We start from the raw sequence: 27,650 nt of genomic DNA, 5'->3' as shown, positions 1-27,650 counted from the left end.
CTAGAGAATGGCAAAAGCATCTGACATCTCCCAGAGGAATAAGAAAGGCATCACAGGTGGAAGGGAGATGTGCAAGCCTGAGCAGGTCATCTTATGCTCTTTTCACTTCCAGTGGAGAAAAGCAAGACTTGTAGTTTCAGTTCCTGTGCTTGGTTCTTTATATGGACTTTGTTTAACCTGGTTTAGATGAGAATATCTGTGTTCTTAGTCAACCCATCAGGCCCAAGCAAAGCTTACTCATATGTGAGATCCAGATTTGAGTCCACCACTTCAGCAGGTTTGGTACATACTGGGACATGAACTTGTTCTCAAGCCCTCAATCCCTAACCTTCACAGATCTCTGCACTTTCCTTGTGCATTGCCCAGCAAAGTGCTATACCTGATTTTTCACTATTCAGATCCTGGCAAATGAAGATAAGCCTTGGTCTCATAAATGCTATTTTGTCTCTTGGTAGCACTTGTTCATATTGCCATGTACATCAGGTGCAGGTGCAAAAATTGTAGGGGAAATCAAGTTTTCAGGAGACAGATCAAGGTGATGCTAGGGGCCACAGCCCCTGATGCAAGTCTGAACCACATATGCAGTCCAACCTGCACATCATCAAGCATTACATGATCCATGCAAAACAAGAAACATAATTGTTTATTTGTATGAAATTGTAGTTCAGCCTGAAAAGTCTTTTCACAGTACAAAGAGATGCTCTTACAAATTGCCTGGGGCAGAAGTTAAACTGTGCAGCTCTAAGAACATTTTCCAAATAAAAGTTCTCTCTCTCTCCCATTAATTTATGCCACTGCTGTGGAAAACATGACTAATTGCATTTGTGGGTATACTCAGAACCGGGGAGGCAGGCATCTCTGCAGATTGGCCACACGTTATCATTTCAGGATATGGGTGGAAAAATTAATATTTTTCCACAGGCCGTGCTAGGGACGTGATTATCTGATTACTGAACGTGCATCCTGCTAATGGGATCCTTCCTCTGATAATGGGATTGAGAGTTTGGAGACTGAGAGCACAAAACATTTAAAAATATACCCCAGGTGGTTAATGCTACCTGAGGTTAATCGCAATGACCGAACAACATTGTCACTAAAAGCTTTCTGTGAAACGTAGATACTGACTTCTTTAACAAGTGTTTTATCTAATTACTGTCCCAGTTATGAACAGAACACTGTTTTCCAGGCAGAAAGGGCAGCTGCAGCTTTCTGTTAGCTCAGGTTAGACAGCATTTGATGAAGAAAAAGAACACTGAAATTAATTCAGGGGTCTGAGGAAGATCTGCACAGGCCTGTTCTCATGCTCCAGTGATGACATTTAGTCGTACAGAAAAGCATGCAGGACTGTCACTGCTCATAGAGCAATGTAGTCAGTTTCTGTGTCTCTCTCAGGCCATCCTGTTGCTTCTGGATAACTTTTCCTTCCCTTCCAGCTGCTTGCAGGTTTCAGGACATCTAATGTATCCCTGACGTAGTGTGTTGTCTGCTTGACACACGACTGTAAGTGACATTCATGCTTGTTAGCATGCAAGCAAGCCATGCATTAGTTGTACTATTACAGAGGTGCCTTCCCTTCTCAGCCAGGTGTAGTGCTATCCCTGTATAAGGTTAGGTCCAGATGCTCCCAGAGCTGCAAGAGAAATCTGAGGGGGAATGGTTACTGGATATAAAATGGAGAAACAATATAAGGACATTGTCCTCATTTTAAACAGTTCTTGACCAAGTTTCCTCCAGTGCACACAGGGGAAAGTCAGTATTTTCTCTTAAGAGTAAAGTAAGGGCAGCTGTTATTATTACAAACATTTAAAGTTAGAGTTATGGGGGAAGAATAAAAGTTAAAACAGCACAGAAATACACTTTTGATTTTGCATATAAAATGTTACTATTTTCATTTATATACTCTTACGTAAAAGAAGACTAAAAAATACAGCTGTTCCACTGACCATTTATAACATTTCTGCAGAAGCAAAATACAAATTTTAAATTGTTGAAACAGAAACCTCTTGAATACACATCTAGAAAAGTCATTCAAAAGATGTCCAGTTTATAGAGCTTCGATAAGAATCACAAAATTACTGTACACTAAAAAAGTAATAATGACAAACAACTGGGATAATGCAGTGCTCCTTTACATAGACATTCACCATTTCAAACAGTGAACTCATCACTTCAGTTAGCACTTTCCTATGGCTAAAAAATACATAATGTGACTTGAACATGCAAACTCATCAAGGAAAATTCATATAGCCTACATATTTACAGTTTAAAATACTGAAAATGAAGGTAAAAAGAGAAGTATAATGTCATACTACTATCCCAAAGAAACAAAGTTAGCGTAATGCCAGGACAAACTGGTGTTAGTTTTTCTAGGACAACACAGAAGATTACATTCAGCGTATGTGCATGTACTAACTTGCCTTTGCCATGACATACTCTGAGATCCTGCAAAGGGTCTACTCATCTTTACACAATTATTGAAAGAAAGGATTTCTACAGACGGATCTTACGTTCTCCACTTACAACTGCAGACATTTCTTTCTCTACAATTCCATCTGCACTGGCTGTTTCTCCTAGAACTACTACTAAACTTGACAGAGTGGTGTGAGGATCGAGTAGCTTCAGAAGAGGTACGTCCACCTTTCTGTCTTGGAAGATGCGGTTCTGAATTGTCATAGCTAACATAGAGTCTATGCCCAATGACGAAAGTGGTGTATTCATGGTCAGTTCATCTGGGTTTAGTCCAGTGAGATCAGCCATCAGTGAGGTAATATAGTCTTCAGACTTGACTGAAGCAGTATCCTGGACTTGAGATTTCTCAGAGGTTTCAAGCTTGCCTCCAAATTCTTCTGACATGAGTGACCTGAAACGACTTTTAAGCGAAAGAATTCGGGTAAAAACGTGATTAAATAAAGTTTTAAAATTTAACTTGACAACAGCTTGCTGAGGGTTATTTGAAAGTAAGCTCTTCTTGAGATACTCATGAATCTCATGCACTTCCAGGATATCTATGCCCTTGGATCCCAGAATGTTTTGAATCTGGGTTTGATTGAGCAATATGCCGAGGTTCAAAGCACCCCAGTTAATGGATTGGCCTGAAAGACCACAGTTCCTCCTGTAGAGGCAGAAGACATCAAGGAAAGAGTTTGCAGCTGCATAGTTTGCCTGTGTGGAGTTTCCTAGAAAGGAAGTAACAGAGGAGTAGCACACAAAGTAGTCAAGCTGTTCCCCTCTTGTAGCCCAGTGAAGATTTAGGGTCCCAGCCACTTTGGGGCTCAGCACTTTCTGAAAGTCAGCAAACTTCAGAACTTCAAGGCGACCATCGTGTAAAGCAACAGCACTTTGAAAGACACCTTTGATTGGACAACCTTGAAATAATTTTACGATGATCTGGAAAGATTCCTCAACATCACTGGTCAAAGTAATGTCACACTGCACAGACACTATTTTGCTGCCTTCATATTTCAGCTGCAAATCCCTCATCTCATCTTGTTTCTCCTTGCTCGGAATTTTCCTGGAGAGGATTGCAATACACCCTCCTCCATTTGCCGCTATGAATTTCACAGTTTCAAAGCCAAGGCCAGTAAGTCCCCCTGCTACTACATAAACAGCATTCTGCTTAAATATCTTCTTCTTAGATTCATACAACGGGATATCTGAAACAACGGAGATATCCTTCTGCTTTCTCAGTACAGCAAGTGGGACAGATTTGCAGGTAAAGGAGCACATCGCAGACTGCAGCCTTCCAAAGTTCTCAGATTGCTGAAAGACAGAGACTGGCAGATATCTAAACCGTTTCATATCTAAAGAACTGATCCACACTTGCACAGCCTTTTGGAGTTCCTTTAGAGATGCCTTCTGGAAGATACTGCTAAGAATGATGATATGAAACCTGATATTTCCATGATCAAGCCCACCGACATTCTGAATACATTCCGATTGTTGATGGCCACATACTATCACCACATCTTTCAGACAGTACATGTGGGCCAGATCCTCCTGAGACAGTCTGCCTGCTGGAGGAAGAACAACAAGGGCATTGCATGCCTTTATGTGCTGCAGCATATCAGGAGTGGGCCTTGCAAGTACTGTTTTCCAGCCCACCTCTTCTGCTGCCACAGAAAGAACACAGCAAAAAACCGATGATGGTTCTGTAGAAATAATACCCAAAGTTCTGCCATATTTCCCCTTGGGTAGTCTCTGATTTAAGATCTCCCATGCAACGATGAAGTAGGACACACAAGGGATGCTTTGAAAGCATGGAAATTTCTTTACGTTTAAACAAACTGCTCCTGGGACCTGAATTCTGGATGACGCACCAGCCGGATAACATGAAACCACATGATCACCCACTTTTATTTTCTTCACAGCCTTGCCTATTGCTGTGACTGTGCCACTGAAATCAAGAGCTAAAAGTCTGTGTTTTTCTGCTGCTTGGGAATTCCAGTAGAGCGTATTACCAAAGTTACGACTAGAAACGCTAATGGGAAAATAATCTTCAGAGTGAATGCATATCTTATCCACTTGAATTTCAACACTTTGATTTTCCAGGTGAGTAGCAGTGCTGGTGAATAGTTCAGCAGACAAGTCTTTTGCTGAGTATGGATCAGCAGTGTACAAAGTGAATGCTTCGGAATTCTGGACAGACCTTACGTGCTGGCTGTAATCTGCATCTACAAAAGGAGTGCGTTTGATTTCTGATGCATAAATTCTTCCTTGGCTGATGTAGATTTCTGGATAATCATTACCTCTGTGTTTGACAAGGACATCTGATAATGCTGAGATGTCCAGGGAGCTGGAAGAGCTGAGGTCGATTATCTGAAAAGTGATTTCTGGAACTTCAACAACACAAGTTCTGGTCATGCCATGCAATACAAACCCACAGTTAACGTGGTCTACATTTCTTTCTGTTGTTCTGTAGCTGATCACTCGGATTGAACAGTGAGACCCTTTCTCTCTTAATGCCACGATAACTTGGCGATAGGCTTCACAACACTTTGAGAGTTGGTCTACTGCTTTACTTGGGAACTCTTCATTCACCTTCTGAATTCCCCACAGGAAGAGAACTTCATCATAATCCTCAACCTCTGCTTTCATCTTATTCCCTGCGTGGTCGTCCAAGAGGGATTCCCAGTCTTCATACATAACATATCTGGAATCAGGATGCAAATATTTTCTGAGCTGCTCAGCTATCCCATACTTGTCAGCAAACACTAGGACTCTAGGCACTGCTTCTAAATGGCCAGTTGTCTTTGATGGAGAGATTTCTGACCACTTGTTTTCAAACATGAACTCGTTGTCTTTGGAAGATGCTGGCTTCATGAAAGTAATGGCAACACGCTTGAGTTCAGCCAAAACAGACCCATGTTTGTCCATGAAGCAGCCACAGACCTCAAAGCAGTTCCCAATGGATTTGCTTGTTCTCATATATATCATCATTTCTTCCTCCAGAGGTCGCAGCACCACCAGGCTGCCTATTCCTGAAGGAAAGCCTGCTCTGGACTGCTGCGTCCTGGAGATCATGACAGCAGTCATCTGCATGAAACAGTCAAGCAGCACTGGATGGATACAGTAGCTGTACATCTCCCCGAGGGTCTCCTTGTTCACCCTGATGCTTGTTATAGCTTCCTTTAGTTCCTGGCAATAATGCACATCCCTGAGTTGCCTGAATATGGAACCATACTGAAAGCCAACCAGAGACAGTGCTTCATAGATATCCTCTGTGCTAATCACTGATGTGCATCTGTGATAGACCTCTTGAAATGAGATGGTGCTTTCTTCCACATCAGCCTCAGGCACCGTTCTCACTTGGCCAGAAGCATAAACTGCATTGGAGGAAGAGAGTATCTCAAAGGTTGTCAATGCTTTTTGTGGACTCAGCTTGATATTCAAGACTTGGGAACTTTGTGTGAGAACACATGGTGCTGAGAAACTGATGCTCAACTGGCAAGCACTCAGAGGCACTTTAGGTCCTGAACTGTTCATCACGCAGGCCAGAGCAAGCTCCACATAAAAGGCACCAGGAACTAAAGCCACACCATTGTTCTTGTGCTCATATAAATATGATGTTGTTTCCTGGGAGAGCAGGCTGCCAAACTCCGTGTTGTCACTGTTGCTTACATAAATCAAAGGATGACTGGAGCTGACATCACTTGGCTTTGCTTGTTGATGGGTATCCAGAGAGGGCACAGCTCTTTTACGATCAAATTGATACCGTGGAATGGTCACTGGAACACTTTGATATCCCTCATAAAAGTGCTGCCAGTTGGGATTATAGCCCAGCTCAAACAGATTTCCTACCAAGCTAAAGAGTACCTGATACTCTGAATCAGACTGCAAAGAAGAGAACACCTTTGTGACTTTTCCTAGAGTCTCCTTGATATTTCGCTGCAACGCTCTATGTGGACTTATTTCAACAAACACTACATTTTCCCTGTCTCTAGCTGCAGTTTCTATGGCTTGAGTGAAAGCAACGGGCTCACGGGTATGCTGGGCCCAGAATTTGCCACGAGTGAAGTCATTTGCAGAAGCCGCTGCCCCCGTCAGTGTTGAAATTACTTCAATGTCACCTTTCTGTTCTTCTAAAGGATCTATGCTCCGCTCCAACTCCCCAAGTATCACATCCATGCTAGGGCTGTGGTAGGCAGCTGGGACATTTAAAACATGAAGAAAGATGTTTCTGTGGCTGAAGGCTTCTGCTAAATCTTTCTGGACCAAGTCCACATCATCTGGATTTCCAGACAAGGTGCAGGAAACTGGGCTGTTGAAAGCTGCAATGCACACCCTTCCCAAGTTGGAACGCAGATGTTCAGCAATCTCTTGAACGGGGATGTTTCCAACCACCAGCATTCTGCCCGCGGCAGTCTTTGCCTGCAGCCTGCTCCTGTGATAAATCACTTTGACTGCATCTGCCAGGGAAAGGTACCCAGCAAAATGTGCTGCGGCAACTTCCCCCACGGAATGGCCAACTGCTGCAACTGGCTTAATGCCCCAGTACTTCAGAAGAGAAGCTAAGGCAACCTGCAGGGCAAAAAGCATGGGCTGGGAGAGTTCTGGATTCAGCAACTCCTTTGAGCTGCGACCTCTTGCTGGCAGAAGGCTGATGGGAGCGTGTTTCTGAAAGAGCGCTTCTATTTCCTTACACTTGTCTCTGAACACCGGCTCTGAGTTCAGCAGTGCCTCACTGAACTCCTTCAATGTTACGCCGTTGCCACAGAACACAAACACCAGTTGAGGCTCCACCTTTGACATGCCAAAGTCACTGCTTGCTGCTGACATAACTTCTTGCTGCAAGTGTTGGAGAGAGTTTGCCACAAATGCTTTTCGGTACCGGTAGTTGATGTGGCTTCTTCTGCAGGCAGATGTATAGGCCAGGCTTGGGAGACTTATGCAGCTTCTTGTACTCAGATGCTCAGCCGTGTCTACCATTGTCATCTGAAGGGACTTAGCTGATGCTGCAGACAGCAGGACTAATTCCAGCGGCCTCTTATAGGCAGGAAGAGGCTCTGTCTGCTTAACCTGCCTGACTACAACATGGGCATTGGTTCCTCCAAATCCAAAGCAGTTGATGCCAGCTACTCTTCCATACTCACTGGAATCTTCCCAGGGCTCAACCGCAGTGGGAATGGCAAGGTTCAGCTTCTCTGTATCGATGCTGCTCATCTCCTTTGAGTAATGCAAAGAGGGAACAATCTTCCCGTGATGCATCATCAGGAGCACTTTGATCAAACCTGCTGCTCCAGCAGCTGACTCAGTGTGGCCAATATTTCCTTTCACCGAACCAATTTTCAGAGCAGGAACTTGGGAAGGTCTGTTTTTACAAATGACATTACCAAGGCTTGCAGCTTCCGTGGGGTCTCCAGCAGCAGTTCCTGTCCCGTGGGCTTCAATGTACTGCACAACTGAGGGATCTACGTGACCTTCATAAATGCTGCGCAGTAACTTCTCCTGCTCTACTTGGGACGGCCTTGTGATTGGCGTTATAGACCGACCATTCTGATTGACTGCACTGATGTTTATAACACCCCAGATTTTGCTGTGGTCTTCCATTGCCTGTTCCACAGAAAGAGAAAATCATCTTTAAGCATCTCATCCTTTATCTATCTGCAAGAAAAAGAACCCAAACTAGACAAATGGTATCAGTACCCTTAAATCTGTGGTATATTTCCCGGTGCAGGAGAGATGCATAAATGTTTCCTTAATGCTAATAGTGAGCTTGAATTAGAAAAGCTTTTTGCTACGGTAATTCTGAGAACTGGAAATACAAAATTCAAGTAAGAAGCCAGGCTTATTTTAGGCTTCTTCACCAACCGTCTTACCTTTTTCAGTGGTTTGAGGAAAACAACACCACAGCCTTCTCCCCTTCCATAGCCATCCGCCTTTTTGGAGAAGGGTTTACTCATTCCATCTGGAGAGATCATTTTTGCTTTACTGAGAGACACAAAGGTACTGGGAACTATTATGCTGTTCACACCACCGCAAATAGCTGCCTCACAATCTCCTGGAGTAAAATATAAACATATTTCAGTTGAGGTGTTCAAGGTCACCCATAGAAACACATTAACTATAACACTATTGTCTGAAAAGATAGATATTACAGAAAGACTTTACTGATACTCTAAGTTAGCCGTGCTATCTTTATTGTTAAGATTGGAATCTGACATTGTGACTGGATGTTGAAAAGTACCCAATACAGTTATCTAAAATTATAACAGGATATGCTAGAGAAAGTAACAGAATTTCTGGATTACTGCTTCTGCAGGCACAGTGCATATTTCTGAGGCACTGGAATCCATTCAGGCACCTACTGGTGAACATGAAGGTCTTAATCACATCTCAGGAAGAATGAAAACATGAAATAGTAATATCTCAGCAATTTCATACTACATCATACAGTTTCTTTGCCTGCCATCTCCTCAGTTCCATTACCTGATTTAATTGCGCGCAAGGCATAATGCAGAGCAAAAAGAAATGATGAACAAGCAGTGTCAACTGTCAGCGATGGTCCAGTCAGGTTAAACGTGAAGGAGACCCTGTTAGCAGCTATGCTCATTGCTGATCCTGTACCAGCATAATGATTTATTTCACTTACTGATTTGCTTCTTATGATTTCAAAGTCTCGATTCATAAGGCCTGTAACAATACAAAGACATGTCACATTGCCCTGAGCAAACAAAAGGGATGTACCACCTTAAACTCAACACCACATCCTTATCTCTAAATTGGGGATACATGGATTTGAAGGGTGGACTGTTTGGTGGATAAGGAATTTCTTGGAAGGTTGCAGCCAGAGGTTTGTGGTCAATGGCTCTGTGTACAGATGGAGGTGGTAAACAAGCAGTATTCCCCCGCGGTTTGTCTTGGGACCTATATTCTTTAACATCTTTATCAATAACATGGATGATAGGATTGACTGTATATCCTTGTAGTGGAAATGCTAAGTCACTGCCTGAAACAGTGATTGAGCACCTGGTGGGAAGGCAGGGCCAACCCAGGGGAGCTCAGGTGCATGCAGTGTGCCTGAGTGACTGGAAAGGGTGGAGCCAGGATCCATCCCTTCCCAGACCTCATTTAAGGGTTGGCAGTGGAGATGAACATATCTTTTAATGGAGATTCCTGCCAACCTGAGGTCGTACAAAGGATAAGCCACTCTTTTCTTTCATTTCTGTTTCTGTGGCTGCTGTGTTTGGGCTCATTTTCATTTGCTGTAGCCAAAGTCTTGCCACCCTGCTATTATCATCATCCTACTATCACATTCAAACCCTCAGAAGTTTTTGATGACATCATGGTGACCAGTGCAGTTGATACAGGAGAAGGAAGGGATGTCATCCAGAGGAACCTTGATAAACCTCTTACCAACAAAAACACCCGTTTTGGTGCCACTGATGGCTTCTACAGGGACTCCTGCATCCTCCAATGCTTTGTATGTGCATTCTATCAATAACTTCTGTTGTGGATCCATGCTTTCGGCTTCCATACTATTTATTCCAAACAGCTGGTTGTCAAATGTGTTAAATCTAAAATATAACATGTATACAATACTTAGATTACCAGCTTTTTTTTGTAGTGTCACTAAAAGCAAAGCGGCAAGTGATACTGAGAACACAGTTCCCATTTATGAAATTAACAAAAAGAGTAGGCCAAGGGTGCTTTTTCTGCCACGAAATAAGTATTTTTATCAACTATTCTATATTCAGAGGCAGGAGACCGTTGTGTTTTTGTTGTTGTTTTGTTGTTTGTTCTCCCCCCTCCCCCCCCTTTTTTTTTGTAGATCATGATACTGGTACCAATAGCATTTCCTACACTATTAAGATTCCATTTGCTGCAATGTTGACCTACTCAACAAGTTTTAAATACTACCTTCTAAACAATTTAAAGACAATAAGGACCAATGACTGTACAATTTAAATATGTATGGGATCAGCTCAGATGCTCCCAGGAGATGCTCTTCTTCTTCTCTAATAATAAATTTAAGAATACTTTGTTTTTATGTGTGTTTATTTCTTAATCTTTAAAATAGGCCCAAAGTTATAAATAATTAAGCCCTGATTTTAGTTTTTATCATTTTGTCATTTTGTCATCTCTTGAATCAACCAAAAAATTAAATATCTAGTAGGAGACTAAGTACTTAAGTTAGTCAGATCCAAAGCCATTAAGTACTCTTCCCAGGGCTAAGTAAGATTAATTGTCCATATATATTGAGGAAAAAAAAAATGTGTATCTCTAACATAGTTTGACTTGAAACTTTGAGGCACAAGTGAAAAGATATAACCTATAGTTCACATCTCCATGAATTCTTTGTTCAGAAGGATCCTTAACCAATATTAAAGTACACAGGATTAGGGCCTGAAGTCCAGCAGATCTGGTCAACCTTCAAACTGAAACTGGGCAAGATTCAACAGGCAGACCGTTATCAGAGTCCATACTCTGCCACTTTCTTCCACAGGCCAGAAGTTGGATTTACAAATCCTTTGGCAGGCTGTATCCCATCTCAGATCTGAAACACACACTTTTGTATATAATGTATGTGCATATACCCAAAATGTACATGCATTCATTGCATGACAAGTATGCATACACAACTTGCATTATGCTGATCCAAAGATCACAGCCTGCAAAGAAGTGTGCTCATAACTGTCCCATCACAGGAATTCCTGAAATTTGAAAACTAAAAGATCAATGTGTGAGATGAAAGAAAACCCGCTTCTACATCCAATATATAAAATCTCCCTGTGGCTTGCTCTCTCTGAAAAGTGGGACATATCAGACTAGCTACAGAAAAAAATCTGTGGCACAGAAACACACTTACTCATTGAGAAGAGCAGCTCGTGTTGTATACATTTTTCCTGGCTTGTTACCGTCTGGATCATACCACTCTTTGGTATTAAATCTCTCTGGGGGTATTTCTACTGTGCAGTTTTTGCCTTCCTCCAGCACTTTCCAGAAATTGTCAATTCCTTCACCTATTGTACAAATAGGAAAACATGTTTTACTCCACCTCAATATTAACAAGTGACCGTGCCTTTCAATATTTAATCAGCATCCTGCTTTGTATTTACTCAAAACTTACCTCCGGGAAAGTTGCAGGCTATTCCCACAATAGCAATTTCATCTCCTGTCTCCATCTTCATCATCTGGGCAGCAAAGTGTAGTTAGAAATATACAACTTTACATTAACCGTAAGATAAATATTAGTTTAAAAGATCACATAAGTACATCACATAAGTACACAGATTTGCTCAAAGGTTGGCTTATTTTGAATGCCTTGTTTTTGGCTGCAGTGAGAAAGGTGGCCAGACCTGAGGAGTGTTTCTCATTAACACTCTGCATTTAGAGGAAAGTCCCTAACTAATTCCCCAGACTCCCTAACACACAGACCTCTCTTTTTACTCTTTAGCCTCTGATACACCCATCAGCACCTCATCTGCTCTTCAGCGGAAAGCACAGTTCCCAAACAGGTTCTGCTTGTTACCAGTTAAAATCAGACCAGCTAAACAGCCAACAGACAATCAGATAAGGGAAGGAACAAAAGTTGCTTCATCCACTCTCTGAAAAAGCGCTTGGAAAGAAAATCCTATTCTTGGCAGGGCTTTGGCAGATCCCATGGCTGCCTACCTTTTCTCTAAACTGCCTCTTACTGGAGAGGTTCAATGAGAGAACAGACTATGCTCAAAGCCACCAACAGCAAGCCATGAGATCTCTGTATTCCTGACACTGAGCAATTTGCAAATAGCACCGCTACAGCCTCTGGAGTCACTTGCCTTGTATCCCATCCACAGCTTCAAAGAGAAAGCTTGTGATGAGAAATTTAAAAGAAATCCATGACGTTTTTCAACTAACATTAAGGTAAGGGAAAAAATCGTATCAAATGAAATTTCTCAGCATAGATTTCAAAGATTCTTTTGTCAGTTTCTTTGTTTAATTCTGGGAATTTAAATTGGGAGACAAAAATGAATTCCATCCAAAGAATCCTGCCTGAAAGCCCTTGCTGAGAAGATTCACAGTGAAAGGGTTTTTTTTAAACACAATCATCTTGTAGCATCATAGCAGAGTAGGTCCCAAAGAGCCCTTCAGACTTACTGACTGCTTTGAAGGAGAAATGAAGCTGATTCACTGTCCAACAGATCACCTCTATGATTTCAAGGAGGTTATCTTTGGAATGGGTAATTAAAACAACTCTTAAGATTCATACTGTGCGATAAAAAGTTAGGGAACAAACTAGCATATACAAGCAAGTCAGGATCTAGCTTTCTAGTATTAAATTCTATTTTAACAGTCATAGTAAATGTAAAATGCCATAAAAATGTTTACTTCTGGTTCTTTCCTAATCTCCTGTTTTTAAGACTGGAGATCCCTTCCAAATAGTCGGAAATAAATATGATCTTAAACACATCTACTACTTAGGATTTTTTCCCCTACACTAACCTCACATTCTAGTTTCTATTCCTATCAAGCTCTTCATTAATTTACGTTTTGAGTTTCAGCTTTGATTTATTTCCATTTCACAATTTAAGCACTATTAAATTTGTAGTTAAATTTGCTTTTCATTTCCACTTTTGCTCTATTGATTTCCGTGTTATTTCTATTGCATATTTTAATTCACTGCTAACCTAAAGTGGCAAAGCCCAACACAGATACTCTTACCACAAAGATATGTGAAAGCGCTTGTTTTAAGTTAGGACCTAAATAGCATTTAATAGGACAAAATAAGGGATTTCTCCTTTTAACATTAAATATGACAGCTACCAATGAAAAATGTAACTCTTACCTTATGTGATTCCAGTAGGGGTGAGTGACAGGCTGAGTCTCTAGAAGTCCCTTATATAGCATTCTGGGAGGTTTCTTATTCAAATGCATGCTAAAACGTAGCAAAAATGTGAACGCCTTTTAGAAGAAAAACAGTAACTGAGTAATTACATTATGATTAGTCAGCTGCCCTCTCCCTGACTAAAGTTCAAAGCTCCCTCCTTGAAGGTAGTAAATGCTTAAAGAAATCAAGTTTTACATCAGGACAAAAATAAAAATGTGGTTCAGGCTTTTGTGGTTCTGTCTCCTCAGCCCACTGGGGAGCTATAGCCACCTCCCTGTACCTTCTGGATTCTGGGATAAAGTCTGTAAGCCAAACAGTTAGGAGAGTGTCCACCACCAAAATGTTCAACTGGACCTACCCATCAAACAGCAGTTTTCCCCTCTTTTTGGCCATAGTCTTGCTTATAAATCCACAGACCTCTTCAGCAAGCAATGCCAAAATGTGATGTGCCTGTGCAAAAAATGACACAGCTCCCAAATGTATTAATTTGCTTTTGCTTTCTCCCAGAGAGTCACAGGGGATCTACCAACAGAATTTACGCAGTGCTGGCAATATTTGGAATTTTCTGCTGTGCTGGGAATAATTAAAAAAGAAAACAAAAACCCAACACGTTAGTAAAGGTGGATAGTAATATACCATGGTTCTAGAAAACTGTAAAATTCCCTTACTGATTCTATACACCAAACTAAGATGTCTGATGGTGTCTCTGAGTCACCTTTTTTTTTCTTGTGGGATGTGCCTGCACTGGATTGGAAAGCAACATGGTTATGTTTTGTGCCTCTTACAAAGAGAAATCAAAAGAGAAATCAAAGAGAATTCAAAAAAAGCAAGAATTATCGATTGGTCAAGGTGAAGAAGGAAAAGGAAAAAACAAGCAGGTGAAGCAAAGGCAATCGCTAGCCACCTCTCATGTGCATACTGATGAGCTGTGAGACTCTGAGCAATGGCCACCTTGGTAAAACTCCACATAGTTTTATCACAGAGCATGGTGTTATATTCTATGGGATATCTCCTGGGCTAATTCAGGTCACACATCCCAGATGTGACCCCTGCTCATCTGTCTTCATGCTCATCCCCAGACTATTCATAGAAGTAGCAGAATGATAAAGACTTGATGCTCAAGATCTAAAACAGAGATGTATTAGCAACCCCTTTTTGGTAACAAATCTAAACCACAGCACCATACAGGCTGCTGTGGAAAAAACTAACTCCATCCCAACCAAACCCAGTACGCAGTCACAGACAGAGGAAACCAGCACAGAACAGAACAGAAATCCACCACAGAGCATAAAGACTTTTTGGACAGAAAAAAAGATGCGCAAGAAAATGCTCCACGCAGCCTCTGGACATATAGTACAGGTGAAGATGTGACTGCCTCACTGTTTGTATGAGTAGTTCAGCAGTTGCTCTGTTCTATAGGGTCTCGGGCAAAAGACACAGAAATTAGGCAAGTTCTACTTTTGCTGTTGTTTTTAACTTTGAATCTTCTGAAGGTTCAGACCTCAGTTTATAGCACTGTTTATCTGTGTAGTTACTGTATAAATGAAAAGGCCTACGACTTTCTGCATCCTCCAAAATTCACTGGCAATTTTTTCTCCCAGTCTAGGGAATGGTATTAGCTTGACCAAGGCATGGTTCTACTGTCACACAGCCTGGACTGAGAATAAAAGCTCTCTCTACTGCATTCAGAAAACAATCAGAAATCATACTATGCTGCTTTGAAAACCTAAGTCTGCCCTAAGTTAGAAGCCTGTCTTTTACTGTAAAATAATGTCGTAAACATAAAATTACTCATGACCACAATTGATACTGACGTTACATGAAACAAAGCTGCTTCCCGAAAAGGCAGCTGATATATCATCACACAGAAATATCAAGTACAAAGAACTTATGGCTTCCTTTAAAAGCCATAAAAAAGTTCAAAGTGTGAAGCAAAATGGCATTCCTTGGCACCTTACAGCATAAAAGATTAACCTAGAAGGAAACGTATCCTAATATTCAGCACTGTAATATTAATATTTACTCTCAGATCACTCCTTTATAAGAAATATTTCCTGTAAACAGACTATATGGAAATGGCAGGTGTGTGGATCATGAAGTGGATGGCCAGCAGGGACAGTGAGGTGATTGTCCCTCTCTATTCTGCCCTCATAAGGCCCCATCTGGAGTGCTGCGTCCAGGTATGTGGCCCCCAACACAAGAAAGGCAGAGAACGTTTGGAGAGGGCCCATAGGAGGGCCACAAAGATGATCAGAGGGCTGGAGCACCTCCCCTACAAAGACAGGCTGAGGGAGCTGGGCTTGTTCAGCCCGAAGAAGGCTTTGAGGTGACCTCATTGCAGCCTTCCAGTACCTAACAGGAGCCTATGAGCAGGAGGGGAGACAACTCTTTGAAAGGATAGATAACAGCAGGGCAAGGGGAAATAAATAGTTTTAAGTTGAAGGAGGGAAGATTTAGGTTGAATATCAGGGGGAAGTTCTTTACTGTGAGAGTGGTGAGGTTCTGGAACAGGCTGCCCAGAGAGGCTGTGGATGCCCCATCCCTGGAGGTGTTGAAGGCTGGGTTGCATGGGGCCCTGGGCAGCCTGGTCTAGTATTAAATGTGGAAGTTGGCAGCACTGCCTGCAGCAGGGGTGTTGGAGCTTGATGATCCTTGAGATCCCTTTTAATCCAAGCCAATCTATGATTCTATGAAGTTGGGTTCAACTGCAGATTTAAACACTAAACGGTGCGCACATAAATTGAAGAGTCTTTACAAAGAATTGCCCACTGACCAATTGTCACTCTAGACTGTGACAGTACAGTCATCGGGAAGATGAGTGTCTAAGTGTCCTTTACAGCCTGTGGACATACAGTCCACAAAAGTAGAGGAGTTTTGCAGAGAGCTGGCCTTTTGACCAATGCAGTTTCCAGCCTCCCATTCACAACATTTAGACCTCCAAAAACAATGAGAACTTAGACAGCTCACTCACATAAAATTACCTACACTACAGACATCTAAATGTAGGTGAGATGGATGTCATTGATACCACTCCAAGTAGAGGCACTGGAATGATCCAGAAAATGGACAGAAAGGACTCTCAGTAAGTGAACAATTTCTATCCAAGAAAGGTAAATGGGAAGTAGGAGCAATGGGTACATTTTTCTCTTAAAAACAGTAATCTCAGAAGATCCCTCACCTAACAGGAAAGATTTCTCTAAACAGTATTCCAGTAGGTGACCAGCAAGGAAAAAGAGTGAAGATACAAGATCTGAATGCGCAACAGCAACAGTAACAGCGGGCTATTTTGCTTGGTCACGCTGATAACAAAAAAATACGTATGCCTCGGCAATCTTGACTGACGTGAGAAGGAGATAATTTTGCCAACATTCTCTTGTTACAGGAAAAATGGCACAGATATTGATTAGCAGAAAGTTTCCATCCATGTGAAGTATACTGTTATTTTCCCGTAATAAGCTATGAAAGTTTATGGGTTATATAGGTAACATCATAAATGCTAGAATTATATCATTTGTTCCCCTTACTTGACCCTACCGGGAATTTTACAAGGAAGCTTTCGAAGGTGTAATATAACAACACCTGCAAAGGCAATATCCCCATCACTGATAAGATAACGTTTAAAGCAGTTGACTTCTTACAGTTTCCACTGAAGTTCTGAAATAATTTATATTTATTGAGGAAAAAAATTCTATAATTCTTATAAAGGGAGTAGTGATACAAAAGTTGATGAGGTTCTTCATTATCCTCACATTACGTAGTACTTATGGCCCTCCAGGGTTTTAAAAGTGTAATTTAGAGCAGTTTTCGTTATTCTGAAATCACTGTGCAGACAGGAATTATTACTTATGGCAGCTCTAAAAGAAATATTCCCAGAGCTTAAACAATACAATCAAGCAGCTCACCTTGTCTTCCTGGTAACCAGTATTAACAAGATGAAATTCCAACCACCATTCCCATGTGCAGGGGCTTCTCTAAAAGTAATGCCTCCTATTCTAATGTTGGCCCAAGATGTCAAAGGCAGATGTTGGTGGTATGGCAGGAGAGGTGGAACCTTCCCACCAATATCCCAATATCCCAATATCCAATATCCCAATAACACCAATATGTTGTTGCCATATGACACATGGCAGCACAGGGGCAGTCTGACAGAATGGTGTCTGGCATATAAGTGTGTATGCAACAAAGCTGTGGAACTGAATTCCTCCATGCTGAAAAATTTGCACCCATCGACATTCATTGATGCTTGCTGAATATTTATGGAGACCAGATGTATGGATATGGAGATATGGGTATGGATATGGAGATGTAAACACAGGTGTATAATTGGTGCTGTCTGGGATGAAATCAGGGCATAAGGGGGACGGCGCCCACTCAAGTTGTGGCAGATAATGGCAAATTTTGATACTTTGCCTAAATACAGTCCTGCAAACAGTTAAAAATATGCGGTCTTGTTTTCTGTTTTGATAAAGGGATTTGAGAACAGATTTCAAGATTGCTGAAAAGATCACCAATTTTTGGTATTTGCGTGTCTCCATTTTCCACTGACATAAAAACTTTACCTAAAAGTTTTCAAATGGAACGTACAGAGTTGCAGTCAGATATCAAATTTGATCACACCTCTTTACCAGACTTCCTTAAGACCTCTTCTTACCAGAGGAAAATATCCCTCGCTTCACAATCACGCCTTACCCATGTTGTTGTCCATAACATGGATTTGCCATCGCCGTGCAATGAGTCGATCATCACAAACTCAGGGGAGACACTGCTTATTTATTTCAGCATTGTGTAAGCCAAGGTGCTCAGAGGTTTCTCTCAGATCAAGCACAGACCCAAGAGAAATTCCTTCTCACACAGTGCGGCCCAGACAAGTCAAAACGTTGGATACCCACGATTTAGTCAGTTAAAAATCTACATGCAACTTCACGCTTCCTAAAAATTAATAAACTCAACTAAGTACAGAAATTCCTGAAAAGCCCCACAACACACCTAACACACATTGACAACTCTGCCATACCACACAAGGCAGTCACAGTTTTTCATACGATTTGACCACCTGCATTGGCACTGTCCCTCCTCGCATGGCCTAAGGTTACATAATCACAGCAAACACCACTCTTAGCATTGATCAGAGGAGCAGCAGTCACGCACCCTGTCTCATCCTGATACTGCTCAGTGGATGGCAATTCCACAGAATTATTATGCATAACAAAAGCAAATCTTCAGTGTGAATAAATATGAGCTCATCCCACATCCTGGAGCCAGAGTAACCTCAAAGTTCTCTTTAGAATAGTTATTACCTAAGTAGATAAGTTTCACTAGAAGAAATAATGAATTCACTCACCACATAGGTATGCTCATCACCAGGCTACATCCCCATCATTCCCATCATCTGCACATGTTTAAAGTCACGGATACAAACTGTTGCTGCCAAGCACTGGAGGCAAAGACCTATCTTTGATGGCAGCCGTGCATGCAAACAGAAAAAGCAGGTAGGCAACCAACTGAGCACATCGCCCCATCCAGGTGGTCGGAAAGGCTGCGTTGGGCAAGAAGGCAGCTTTGCTGTCATTGTGGGGCACAACAGTGGGCACCACAGAGAACAAGTTACTCAAACTTCCTTCAGAAGTGCTGTGGGCATACCTGACACTGCCTTACAGCAGAAAGAGCAGGACAAAGAAATGTATTAGCGTCCTGCTTGTAATTGCTCTTGTGCACACCAGCGTGCCTGTGTTGTTTGTCAGGAAGCTCAGGGCTGAACGTCTCCTGTTTGTCTATAGACATCTGGCAAAGCACTTTCCACAGGTAGCCTGGATACAGAAACACCCCCCTGTTCTGCAGTTCCAAAGAAACAGAAATGAGCCGTTACGTCTATAGACAAACAGGAGACATTCACGCCCAGCTGGTCCGCACAAGAGCTGTTACGTTTCCAGACTATTCCCATAACCCTAAAAATCAAACCCCAACTTTTTTACAGTGCTCAGCTACAGCAGCCTGGACTCCCCAGCCATGAGCTACACAGAAGCTCTCTGGAGCCAACCGTGCCGGCCTAATTTGCTGCTCTTCCCACGTCCGTCTGCTCGTTATTCTTTCCCCGTGCACTCCCTACACTCCTCAGCCCCTCAGTGAGTTTGTTCGGCTCCTCACACGCTCCGAAGGCCGAGCGCTGCTTTTGGCTTGGAGAAGCGTTACGCTTCGAGGGGCCACCGACCCCGGAGCGGAGCGGGCAGCACCACAGCCCCACCTGAGTGCGGGGGGTGCGGCCGAGGGAGCGGTGAGGGAGCGGGAAGGGCGGAGGGCGCGGCCACCGGCCGGCAAGGGGACGGCCTGCAAGGGGCGGCTAAAGAACGCTCAGAGCCTCCGCTACGGGACGGGGAACGGCAGCTCGTCTGCCCGCGGGGCGAAGGGCCGCGTCCGGTCCGCGGGGAGGAGCTGCCGGCCCGGCCATGGGGCAGCCGCGGTCCGGCCGGGAGCGCTGCTCCTGCAGCAACACCAACTGCGTGGAGCGGCCCCTGACGCGGCTCTTCGAAGCGCTGGGGCGCGTCGTGGCCGCCCGGCCCTGGCCCTTCGTGCTGCTGCCGCTGCTGCTGTCGGCCGGGCTGGGCGCCGGCTTCTACTTCCTGCCGGACCTGCAGACGAACGACATCGAGGGCCAGTTCACGCCGACCGGCGGGCCCGCCAAGGCCGAGCGGGACTCGGTGCGGCGGCACTTCCCCACCGACGACTCGCAGCGCTTCTCCGCCGAGCGGCTGCCCACGGAGGGCGCCTACGCCGCGCTCATCGCCGTGGCGGCGGGGGACGCCTCGGTGCTCGACGTGCCGGCGCGGAACGAAGTGCTGCGGCTGGACAACTTGACGCGCCACCTCGGCTACGAGCAGCTCTGCGCCCGCAGCGGCGGCGCTTGCGTCCTCGCCAACCCGCTGCTGCCGATGCTGGACAACGGCAGCGCCCTGTCCGAGCTGCGCTTCCCCGGCAGCGGCGCCGCCTTCCTGGGCACGGCGCTGGGCGGCGTGCGGACGGACGGCGGCGGGCGCGTGGAGCGGGCGCGGGCCCTGAAGCTGATGTATTACCTGCGGGAGGACGGCGGCCAGGCGGGCGACAGCCGGGCGTGGCTGGAGACGTTCGTGCGGGACTTCCCGGCCGAGCTGCGGGAGCTGAACCTCACGGCCGTCGAGGTAGCGCCGGGGCGGGGGGCTGCGGCTGCGGCGGAGCGGGGCCGAGCGGCGGCCGGGGCAGAAACGCGTCCGCTGACCTCGCGCTGTTTCCGCACCAGGTGACGTACTTCACCTCGCTGTCCAGACAGGAGGAGTTTGAAGGGAACACCAAGAGCGTCATCCCGCTCTTCTCCATCACCTACTTCTTGACCATCACCTTCTCGGTCGTCTCTTGCCTGAGGTAAAGTACCTGGAAGCCCCGGGGCTGCGAGCGGCCGCCTCTGCGCTTCCACTGCGGGTGCAGCTGCGTTTGGGCTCCTTGGGCTGCTGCTGAGCGGCCCTCGTGAAATGTAATCACAGGCAAAAACACGTTTCTTTGTTCCTTCTCTCCAAAGTACACACGCATCCCGTCTGCTTTTGTGGGGTTCGTACGTGCTTACCCTCAGATGTGTTTCTCTGTAACTGGCCAGCAGTAATAGTACATGTGGCACCTGCCATATACATTCATTTTGTCTTAATGCTTGTAAGCAATCCTAGCAAATAGCAGCTTCCATCAGGTTCTCTTCGTGGTTGGGATACGATCCGTATCTCTGCAGAGAATTCAGTTGTCATGCCAAATGCCTTGGTGAAATACTTGACATGTAACTAAGCTGTTCCTTAAAATGTTTTCAGGCTGAACTGTGTAAGAAATAACATCTGGCTTGCATGCTGTGGAGTGCTTTCCTCCGGTTTAGCTGTATTAAGCAGCTTTGGATTGATGCTGTATTGTGGAGTACCGTTTGTGGCAACTGTAGCAAATGCTCCATTTCTTATTCTTGGTAAGTAGAAAAAGTGTGTTGGACTCTGGTGTGAAGAGAAAAGCAGGAATTAAAACAACTTGACAGTGTTACTCTTTTAGTGGCGTTGGTTCATAAGTAGCCTATGGAGATGCAGCTTCCTCTGGCCTCCTACAGCAGCACAGTGAGCTGGTCGGGTTAGTGTGCGGGTACGCTAAGAGAAGCAGAAGGGCTGCTTTCAAAAAAACATTGCCTGCCCTCATTCCACTGTTCCGCACATTGAACACCTTTTCTTACAGTACACTGAGAGCTCCCTATCTGGCTGCTTCACATCTGTTTTAAGGTAGCTCAGCAGCAAGCACAATGGAGCATATGCCCCATGTGCAACTTAGGCTGAACTTGCAGTGACATAAGCCAGTATATGTATTATGAGCTGAATATTGGGAGTAAGTTACTATGAGCTTTTCTGTCCTATATTAGGAGCGTAGTCTTCTGTCAAATGAAATAGAGCCTGAATACATCAATATTGTCTCCTATTTTAAAGAAGTTCATCTTGTTTTAAGATGATGTGGAATTTCCTATGCAATATAATGACTATATCTTGGTCTCTTATTGGTATAACATTAAAGCAGTGCTTGTTCTTAGAATCAGCACCCCACAAGAGCACAAGGAAGTTACTGAGTATAATGGCCACAGTTACACAGACCACTTGTCAGCCGGAGCTTAGCTTTCGAAACATCTTCCAATAATGCTGCTGGAAATAAATTAGGGCTTACTGCTCATCCTTTCCCGGGTTTCAGGCTGATGCTCAGAGAGATGAGTGCCAGTCCCAACCATGTAAAGGTCACAAGCTTGGTTTAAAATCACAGGACATTTCTGGAATAAAATCTATGTGTTTTTTATTCTTCTGCTTTGTGGGTCTGAACAGCTGCTTGTGTTTATGGTCTGTTAGGTTACATTTTCAGGCTTTCCCTCATGGTATCAAAGTTACAGGCACAAATGGGAGGGCTGAGCACTGAGATTGCTCCTTAATCACTGAATACTAGAAGCTGCGCTTTTAGGCAGATTCCAGGGACAGCAGGAGATGCTTCTACAGATGAGGACAGAGATGTGACAGAATAAGCAATGCATTTGTATCTGTGCAATCTGTATCAGCGGGTACTTGAACAGCAGACACAAAACACTTGTCAGAGATGGGTGAGGTGTGCTCAGTCCTTCAGCAGAGCTGGGAGAAGGATCAATGATGTGACAGGTCACTGTGAGTTTTTGGAAGGTGGTAGAGCCAAGTGCGTCCAAAGGATGTGTTTTCTTGTATCTTGAACTCACAGCAGCACTAAAGCCAGCAGCCTTGCCTGCTTTTTGGGAATTCGGTGTAACCTTAAATGCTGTTTATGTGGTGCGTTTGCTGGGCGTCAGTGGAAGCTGCCTTGTGCCATGCAGAGTTAACTTTTTCTCCCCTTGCAGGAGTCGGTGTGGATGACATGTTTATCATGATCTCTTCCTGGGAACAGAGCTCAAGCAAGGCAGACAAAACAGACACTAAATCTCGGCTGGCCGAGACTTACAGCGAAGCAGCGCTTTCTGTGACAATCACCACTCTCACAGATGTCTTGTCCTTCTTCATTGGCACCTGGACTGCTTTTCCTTCTGTGAGGTCATTCTGCCTCTACACCGGCACTGCCTTTGTCTTCTGCTATGTCTATGTTATTACCTTCTTTGGGGCAATTATCGTGTTAGATCATAGAAGAGTGAAAGGAAACCGACACTGGTTAACTTGTATGCAAGTGAAAGTAGGAAAGAAGTCCTGCTTGTATAACGCATGTTGTTTAGGCAGCTGTTCCAGTGAGCCGCCTGAGCCAGAAACCAGCGAGGCAGAAAGCGAGCATCCAATGAGCGTATTCTTCAAAAAGTATTACGGTCCTTTCTTGACAGGTAAATGGATCAAGCTTCTTGTGGTGTTGCTGTATGGAGCATATTTGGGTGGCAGTATTTATGGATGCACCCAGATGAAGGAGGGCATAGATCTTCGAAACCTGGCTAGCGATGACTCTTACGTTATTGCATACTATGACGACGATGACAAATACTTCTCAGAATACGGACCCAGGGTCATGGTTGTCGTTACTGACAGCGTGAATTACTGGGATGAGTCCGTTCGTAATGAAATTGAGGCTTGCATGCGGGATTTAGAGGACATTGCCTACATAGACAGGAACCTCTCACTGTCGTGGCTGCGAGTGTACACCGGAATTGCTGAAAATGGTTCAATAAATATAAACAATAAGGATAATTTCATTAATAACTTATCTGTACTATTCCACTACTATCCCAGTTTTGAGTGGGACATTGACAAGACTGCAGAAGGAATCGCAGCTTCTCGTTTCTTCATCCAGACAGTGAATGTCACCTCAGCTGTTGACGAGAAAAATCTGTTACATCAGTTAAGAGACAGAGCCGAGCAGTGCGTAGTTCCACTCATGGTGTACCATCCAGCATTCATCTACTACGACCAGTACCTGGTAATAGTGCAGAACACCATTCAGAATGTTGCCATCGCTGCTGGGGCGATGCTCGTTGTCTCTCTTGTGCTTATTCCCAGCCCACTGTGTTGCTTGTGGGTGACTTTTGCTATAGCTTCCGTTATCGTTGGCGTTGCTGGTTTCATGGCATTTTGGGACATCAGCCTTGACTCCATATCCATGATTAACCTGGTCATTTGCATTGGATTTTCGGTAGATTTTTCTGCACATATTTCCTATGCCTTTGTTACGAGTGAAGAGTCATCGGCCAATGCAAAGGCAATAGGAGCTCTGCACCAGCTGGGTTACCCAGTGTTACAAGGAGCAGTATCCACTGTGCTAGGAGTAGTTGTCCTGGCCGCAGCAAAAACCTACATCTTCAGAACGTTTTTTAAGATCATGTTTCTTGTTATTTTGTTTGGGGCTCTTCACGGTCTGGTGTTTATTCCAGTATTTCTGACCTTTTTTGGATACTTTGGAAAATCACCATCTGTTGGACACACTAGGTTCAGAGATAATAAAGACTGCCCATAACTTAAATGTACAATGTAACTTATTTATTTTGTGTAGAGTAAAATGCAGTGACCTCCAATGAGTTTAAGGAATGAAGGATAGGAAAGATGGGATAATAAGTATATCAGAGAGGCAAAGACTCAAGAAAAGCCAGGCATAAGTAACAGAAGAAGTGAAAATGCACAGAATGAATTTATATTTTGTCACTTCTTTTGTGCTTGACTTTTTTTTACCCTTTTTGGTGTTAGAACGTTTTTCTAAGTTAGTTACTGCAACACTCAAACCTGAAGAGAAAATGATGAACATTTTACATTCAGCTGCATCTTTTTTTAGTGTGCTGTTCTATTCCTAAGTGCAACAAACATGCTTTAAGAAGATTAATGAGTTTACAAAAGGATATGCTGTAGATGGCTGGCCTTACGTGGACCTCCTGAGTAACCATTGCAGTAGATAGCGTGCCATGGCATGGCACAGGAAGGACAGCCCAGAACCATGAAGAAATTAAATTCTTGTGTTGCTACAGGGATTCTGTGAATTCCAGGCCTGCCAAAGTAATTATCTATGAGATTTCTGTGCAGTTTTGCTGAGGGCAGCTCAGCAGAATATATTTACCAGTACCAGCACTGCCAGACCAGCCAAGCAGCCCATGCCACCTTCACTGCTGCTGGTTTCAGTAACACAGGGAAGCTGGTGTCCTGGAGAATGGAGAGAGAACATCTAGAGGAATAAGGAAAGCATCACAGGTGGAAGGGAGACGTGCAAGGCTGAGCAGGTCATCTTATGCTCTTTTCATTTCCAGTGGAGAAAAGCAAGACTTGTAGTTTCAAGTCCTGTGCCTGTTTCTGTGCATAGACTTCACTTGTGGTTCATTGCCTCAAAAGTTCCTCTCTTAATTGACAGGGAAGGAGCTCTTAAACCTGGTTTAGATGTAGATACCTCTGTTCTTAGTCAAAGGAACACACCAGGCCCAGACAAAATGTATGGATGAAATCCAGGTTTAAGTCCATCGTTTCAGCAGATTTCATGTATGCCTGGATATATGCTCTGCCTTCTTGCCAGGTGCTCAATCACTGTTTCAAGCCATGACTTAGCATTTCCACTACAACCTCCCAGGTTTCACATTCACATCTCCAGCTCCTGAAGAGTTCTCTGGAGTTGCTTTATATCGCCACAAGGAGACAAGGAAGCAGTGGGAAAGGAGAGGAGGGGAGGGCAGTCAGGCTTTGGCCCTGAAACATGTAACCCAACTAAAACCAAAGAGCTGCTGGCTCCAGTCACATCCTGGGCTGAGGTAGCCATAGTGCAAAAACGCCTTTCCCAGTCTGCCCTGTGATAATTCTAAAGGTTTTGGACTTCTTTTTCACTTGTGACTACACACTGAGCTAAGAACGAACCTCTTTGTAATAAACCTGCATAAATAAATATGGGGTTTTCTGCTGTTGTTGTTGTCATTTTCTGAAGGGTTTGTGCTACATGAAGTTTGCTGCTCAGTTGCTCAGCAGAGAGTCTGGGAATGGAGAGGACTCGGGGATTCTTGTGGGGCAGGGTTGAAGATTTGGCAGTGCAGAGGCTTTGAGAGTGCTTCCCACTGCAGCACTACACAACCTTCATAGTGTCTGCAGAAACCTGAAAGAACCCAGACGTGAAGATAGCATGAGATGGGCAGAAGGCCTCTCGCAGTAATCTACCCTGCACAGTTGCATAGCAAAAATCCAACACCATCCAGGAAGCACTCACATGCAGGAGGCACTGTTGTTGAGAAATGGCTCTGGAAGGAGCCAACAGGAATCAGGAAGCTTACTGCCATTAGAGTAATAGAACAGATTAATAGAATCATAGAATCAAGTTGGAAAAGATCTTAAAGATCATCAAGTCCAACCACGATCCAACCATACTACCCAAACTAACAACCCTCTGCTGAATCAAGTCATGTTCAGCTGACTGTCCATCAGTACACCAAGGTCCCTTTCCATCAGGCAGCTTTCCAGCTACTCCTCCCCAAACCTCACTGAGCCCTGGGGGCACCACTTGTGACCGGCTGCCAACTGCATTTAACTCCACTGGTCACAGCTCTTTGGGCCTGGCCATCCAGCCAGTGTTTCACCAAGCAGAGCGTACACACATCCAAACTGTGGGCAGCCAGCTTCTCCATAAGGATGTTGTGGGGGACAGTGTCAAAGGCCTTACTGAAGTCCAGGTAGACCACATCAACAGCCTTAACATCCTTGCAGCCTTGCCCAAAAATGCCCCAAAGGGGATCATAGAGTCATTATGTTTGGAAAAACCTCTAAGATCATCTACCCTTTCATCCAGGTCACTGCAATCCCTGGGGGGCACTGCTAGTTACAGACCTCCAACCAGACTGTATTGCTGACCACAACCTCAAACACTGCATTAATTGGATTTCCTTACACCTTGGCAATAAACTGAATCAGTGGCAAGAAATCACAATTCTGCTCAGGGCTACTTTCTTCATATTTTGAATATTGAAGAATATGAGCTTCTCCAGTACTAAGCAAATATTTCTTAGTTCACCTAGGACGCAATTCTGTTTCATTTCTCTTGGGTCCTTAGGCCAGTGATGTTAATAGTCAGATTCCTTTGTGCATAATTTAGTGCAAAGATTTGAGAATGTATCTGTTAGATATTATTTGCTGAAAAGGTTTAACACTCAGTTTATCTTTCAGTATAGAATTAAAGAATATTACACCTCTTAAAGAAAAAGATTAATCTAAAATGTTGATTCCTGTCTCAATAAAGGAAACTGAAATCTCTTCTGTGTAATACAAAGTATATTTTTCACCACAAGCTAATTTAGAATGATTTGCTGTGAGCTGAGGGAATTAACTGTGCTTGAAGGAGACTATCATCTCTCAATGGATTTCTGCAATACAAAAACCCAGTGGGTGAGCTGTGGGATCTACTGATGACAGGAAGATTTTTAATTGAAGGCTTTTATATGTACTTATATAAGGATGCTTTTATTTGACACTAAATCTTCTAGTATGGCGATTATTGTCTGCAGCCCGTTATTTTATTCAGTAATCTCAGAATTAAGCCATAACAACAACAAAAACCCACAAGAAAACAACAACAACAACAACAACAAAACCCACAACAACAGAGTCAGATATTTTCATACAATATTTATCACTCATTATAGCTTTACAACTTCAATCACATTGTCCTTTGGTCATACACAATGTTTGAAAGGACAAGAAAATGCATGAGAAACCTGTTGTTACTCCAAAACAAAGATGTGATTTGCAAATCGCTGCTGCATTGCTCTGATAAAAGCCAAAATGAAGAAGATTTTGTGAAACTGGAGGAGAAATAGGAAACAGGAGAAATTGAAGCAGAGATGGACAGGATCATGTGAAGCAGA

The 27,650-nt window shown here is 43.7% G+C and overlaps 2 protein-coding genes across 3 annotated transcripts; one reads left to right on the top strand and one right to left on the bottom strand.

Moving 5' to 3' along the window:
- Positions 1–616: 616 nt before the first annotated feature.
- On the bottom strand, positions 617–16,399 carry LOC107308972 (uncharacterized). The gene is made up of 7 exons (XM_015853305.3): positions 13,265–16,399; positions 11,567–11,630; positions 11,306–11,459; positions 9,853–10,013; positions 8,926–9,129; positions 8,316–8,497; positions 617–8,049 (listed from the first exon to the last, which is right to left on the bottom strand). Exons 2-7 carry the CDS (start codon positions 11,628–11,630, stop codon positions 2,491–2,493), a joined length of 6,324 nt encoding a protein of 2,107 aa, XP_015708791.2. The 5' UTR covers positions 13,265–16,399; the 3' UTR covers positions 617–2,490.
- Positions 16,400–19,601: 3,202 nt separating this feature from the next.
- PTCHD3 (patched domain containing 3) lies at positions 19,602–24,292 on the top strand. Of its 2 annotated transcripts, XM_015853227.3 has the most exons (4): positions 19,602–20,478; positions 20,577–20,698; positions 21,130–21,275; positions 22,698–24,292. In XM_015853227.3, the coding sequence occupies exons 1-4, from the start codon at positions 19,750–19,752 to the stop codon at positions 24,284–24,286; spliced, it is 2,586 nt and encodes an 861-aa protein (XP_015708713.2). In that variant the 5' UTR covers positions 19,602–19,749; the 3' UTR covers positions 24,287–24,292. The 2 variants fall into 2 exon arrangements, with proteins under 2 accessions (XP_015708713.2, XP_085394887.1); XM_085538761.1 differs by lacking the exon at positions 21,130–21,275 and having other exon boundaries at positions 19,623–20,478.
- Positions 24,293–27,650: the final 3,358 nt, after the last annotated feature.

The sequence above is a fragment of the Coturnix japonica genome, chromosome 2, assembly GCF_054131305.1.
Source record: "Coturnix japonica strain WE chromosome 2, WE-NBRP24, whole genome shotgun sequence".
Classification (NCBI taxonomy): domain Eukaryota; kingdom Metazoa; phylum Chordata; class Aves; order Galliformes; family Phasianidae; genus Coturnix; species Coturnix japonica.
The sequence above is the reverse complement of the archived record's forward strand: the minus strand, read 5'-3'. Positions and strand labels throughout refer to the sequence as shown.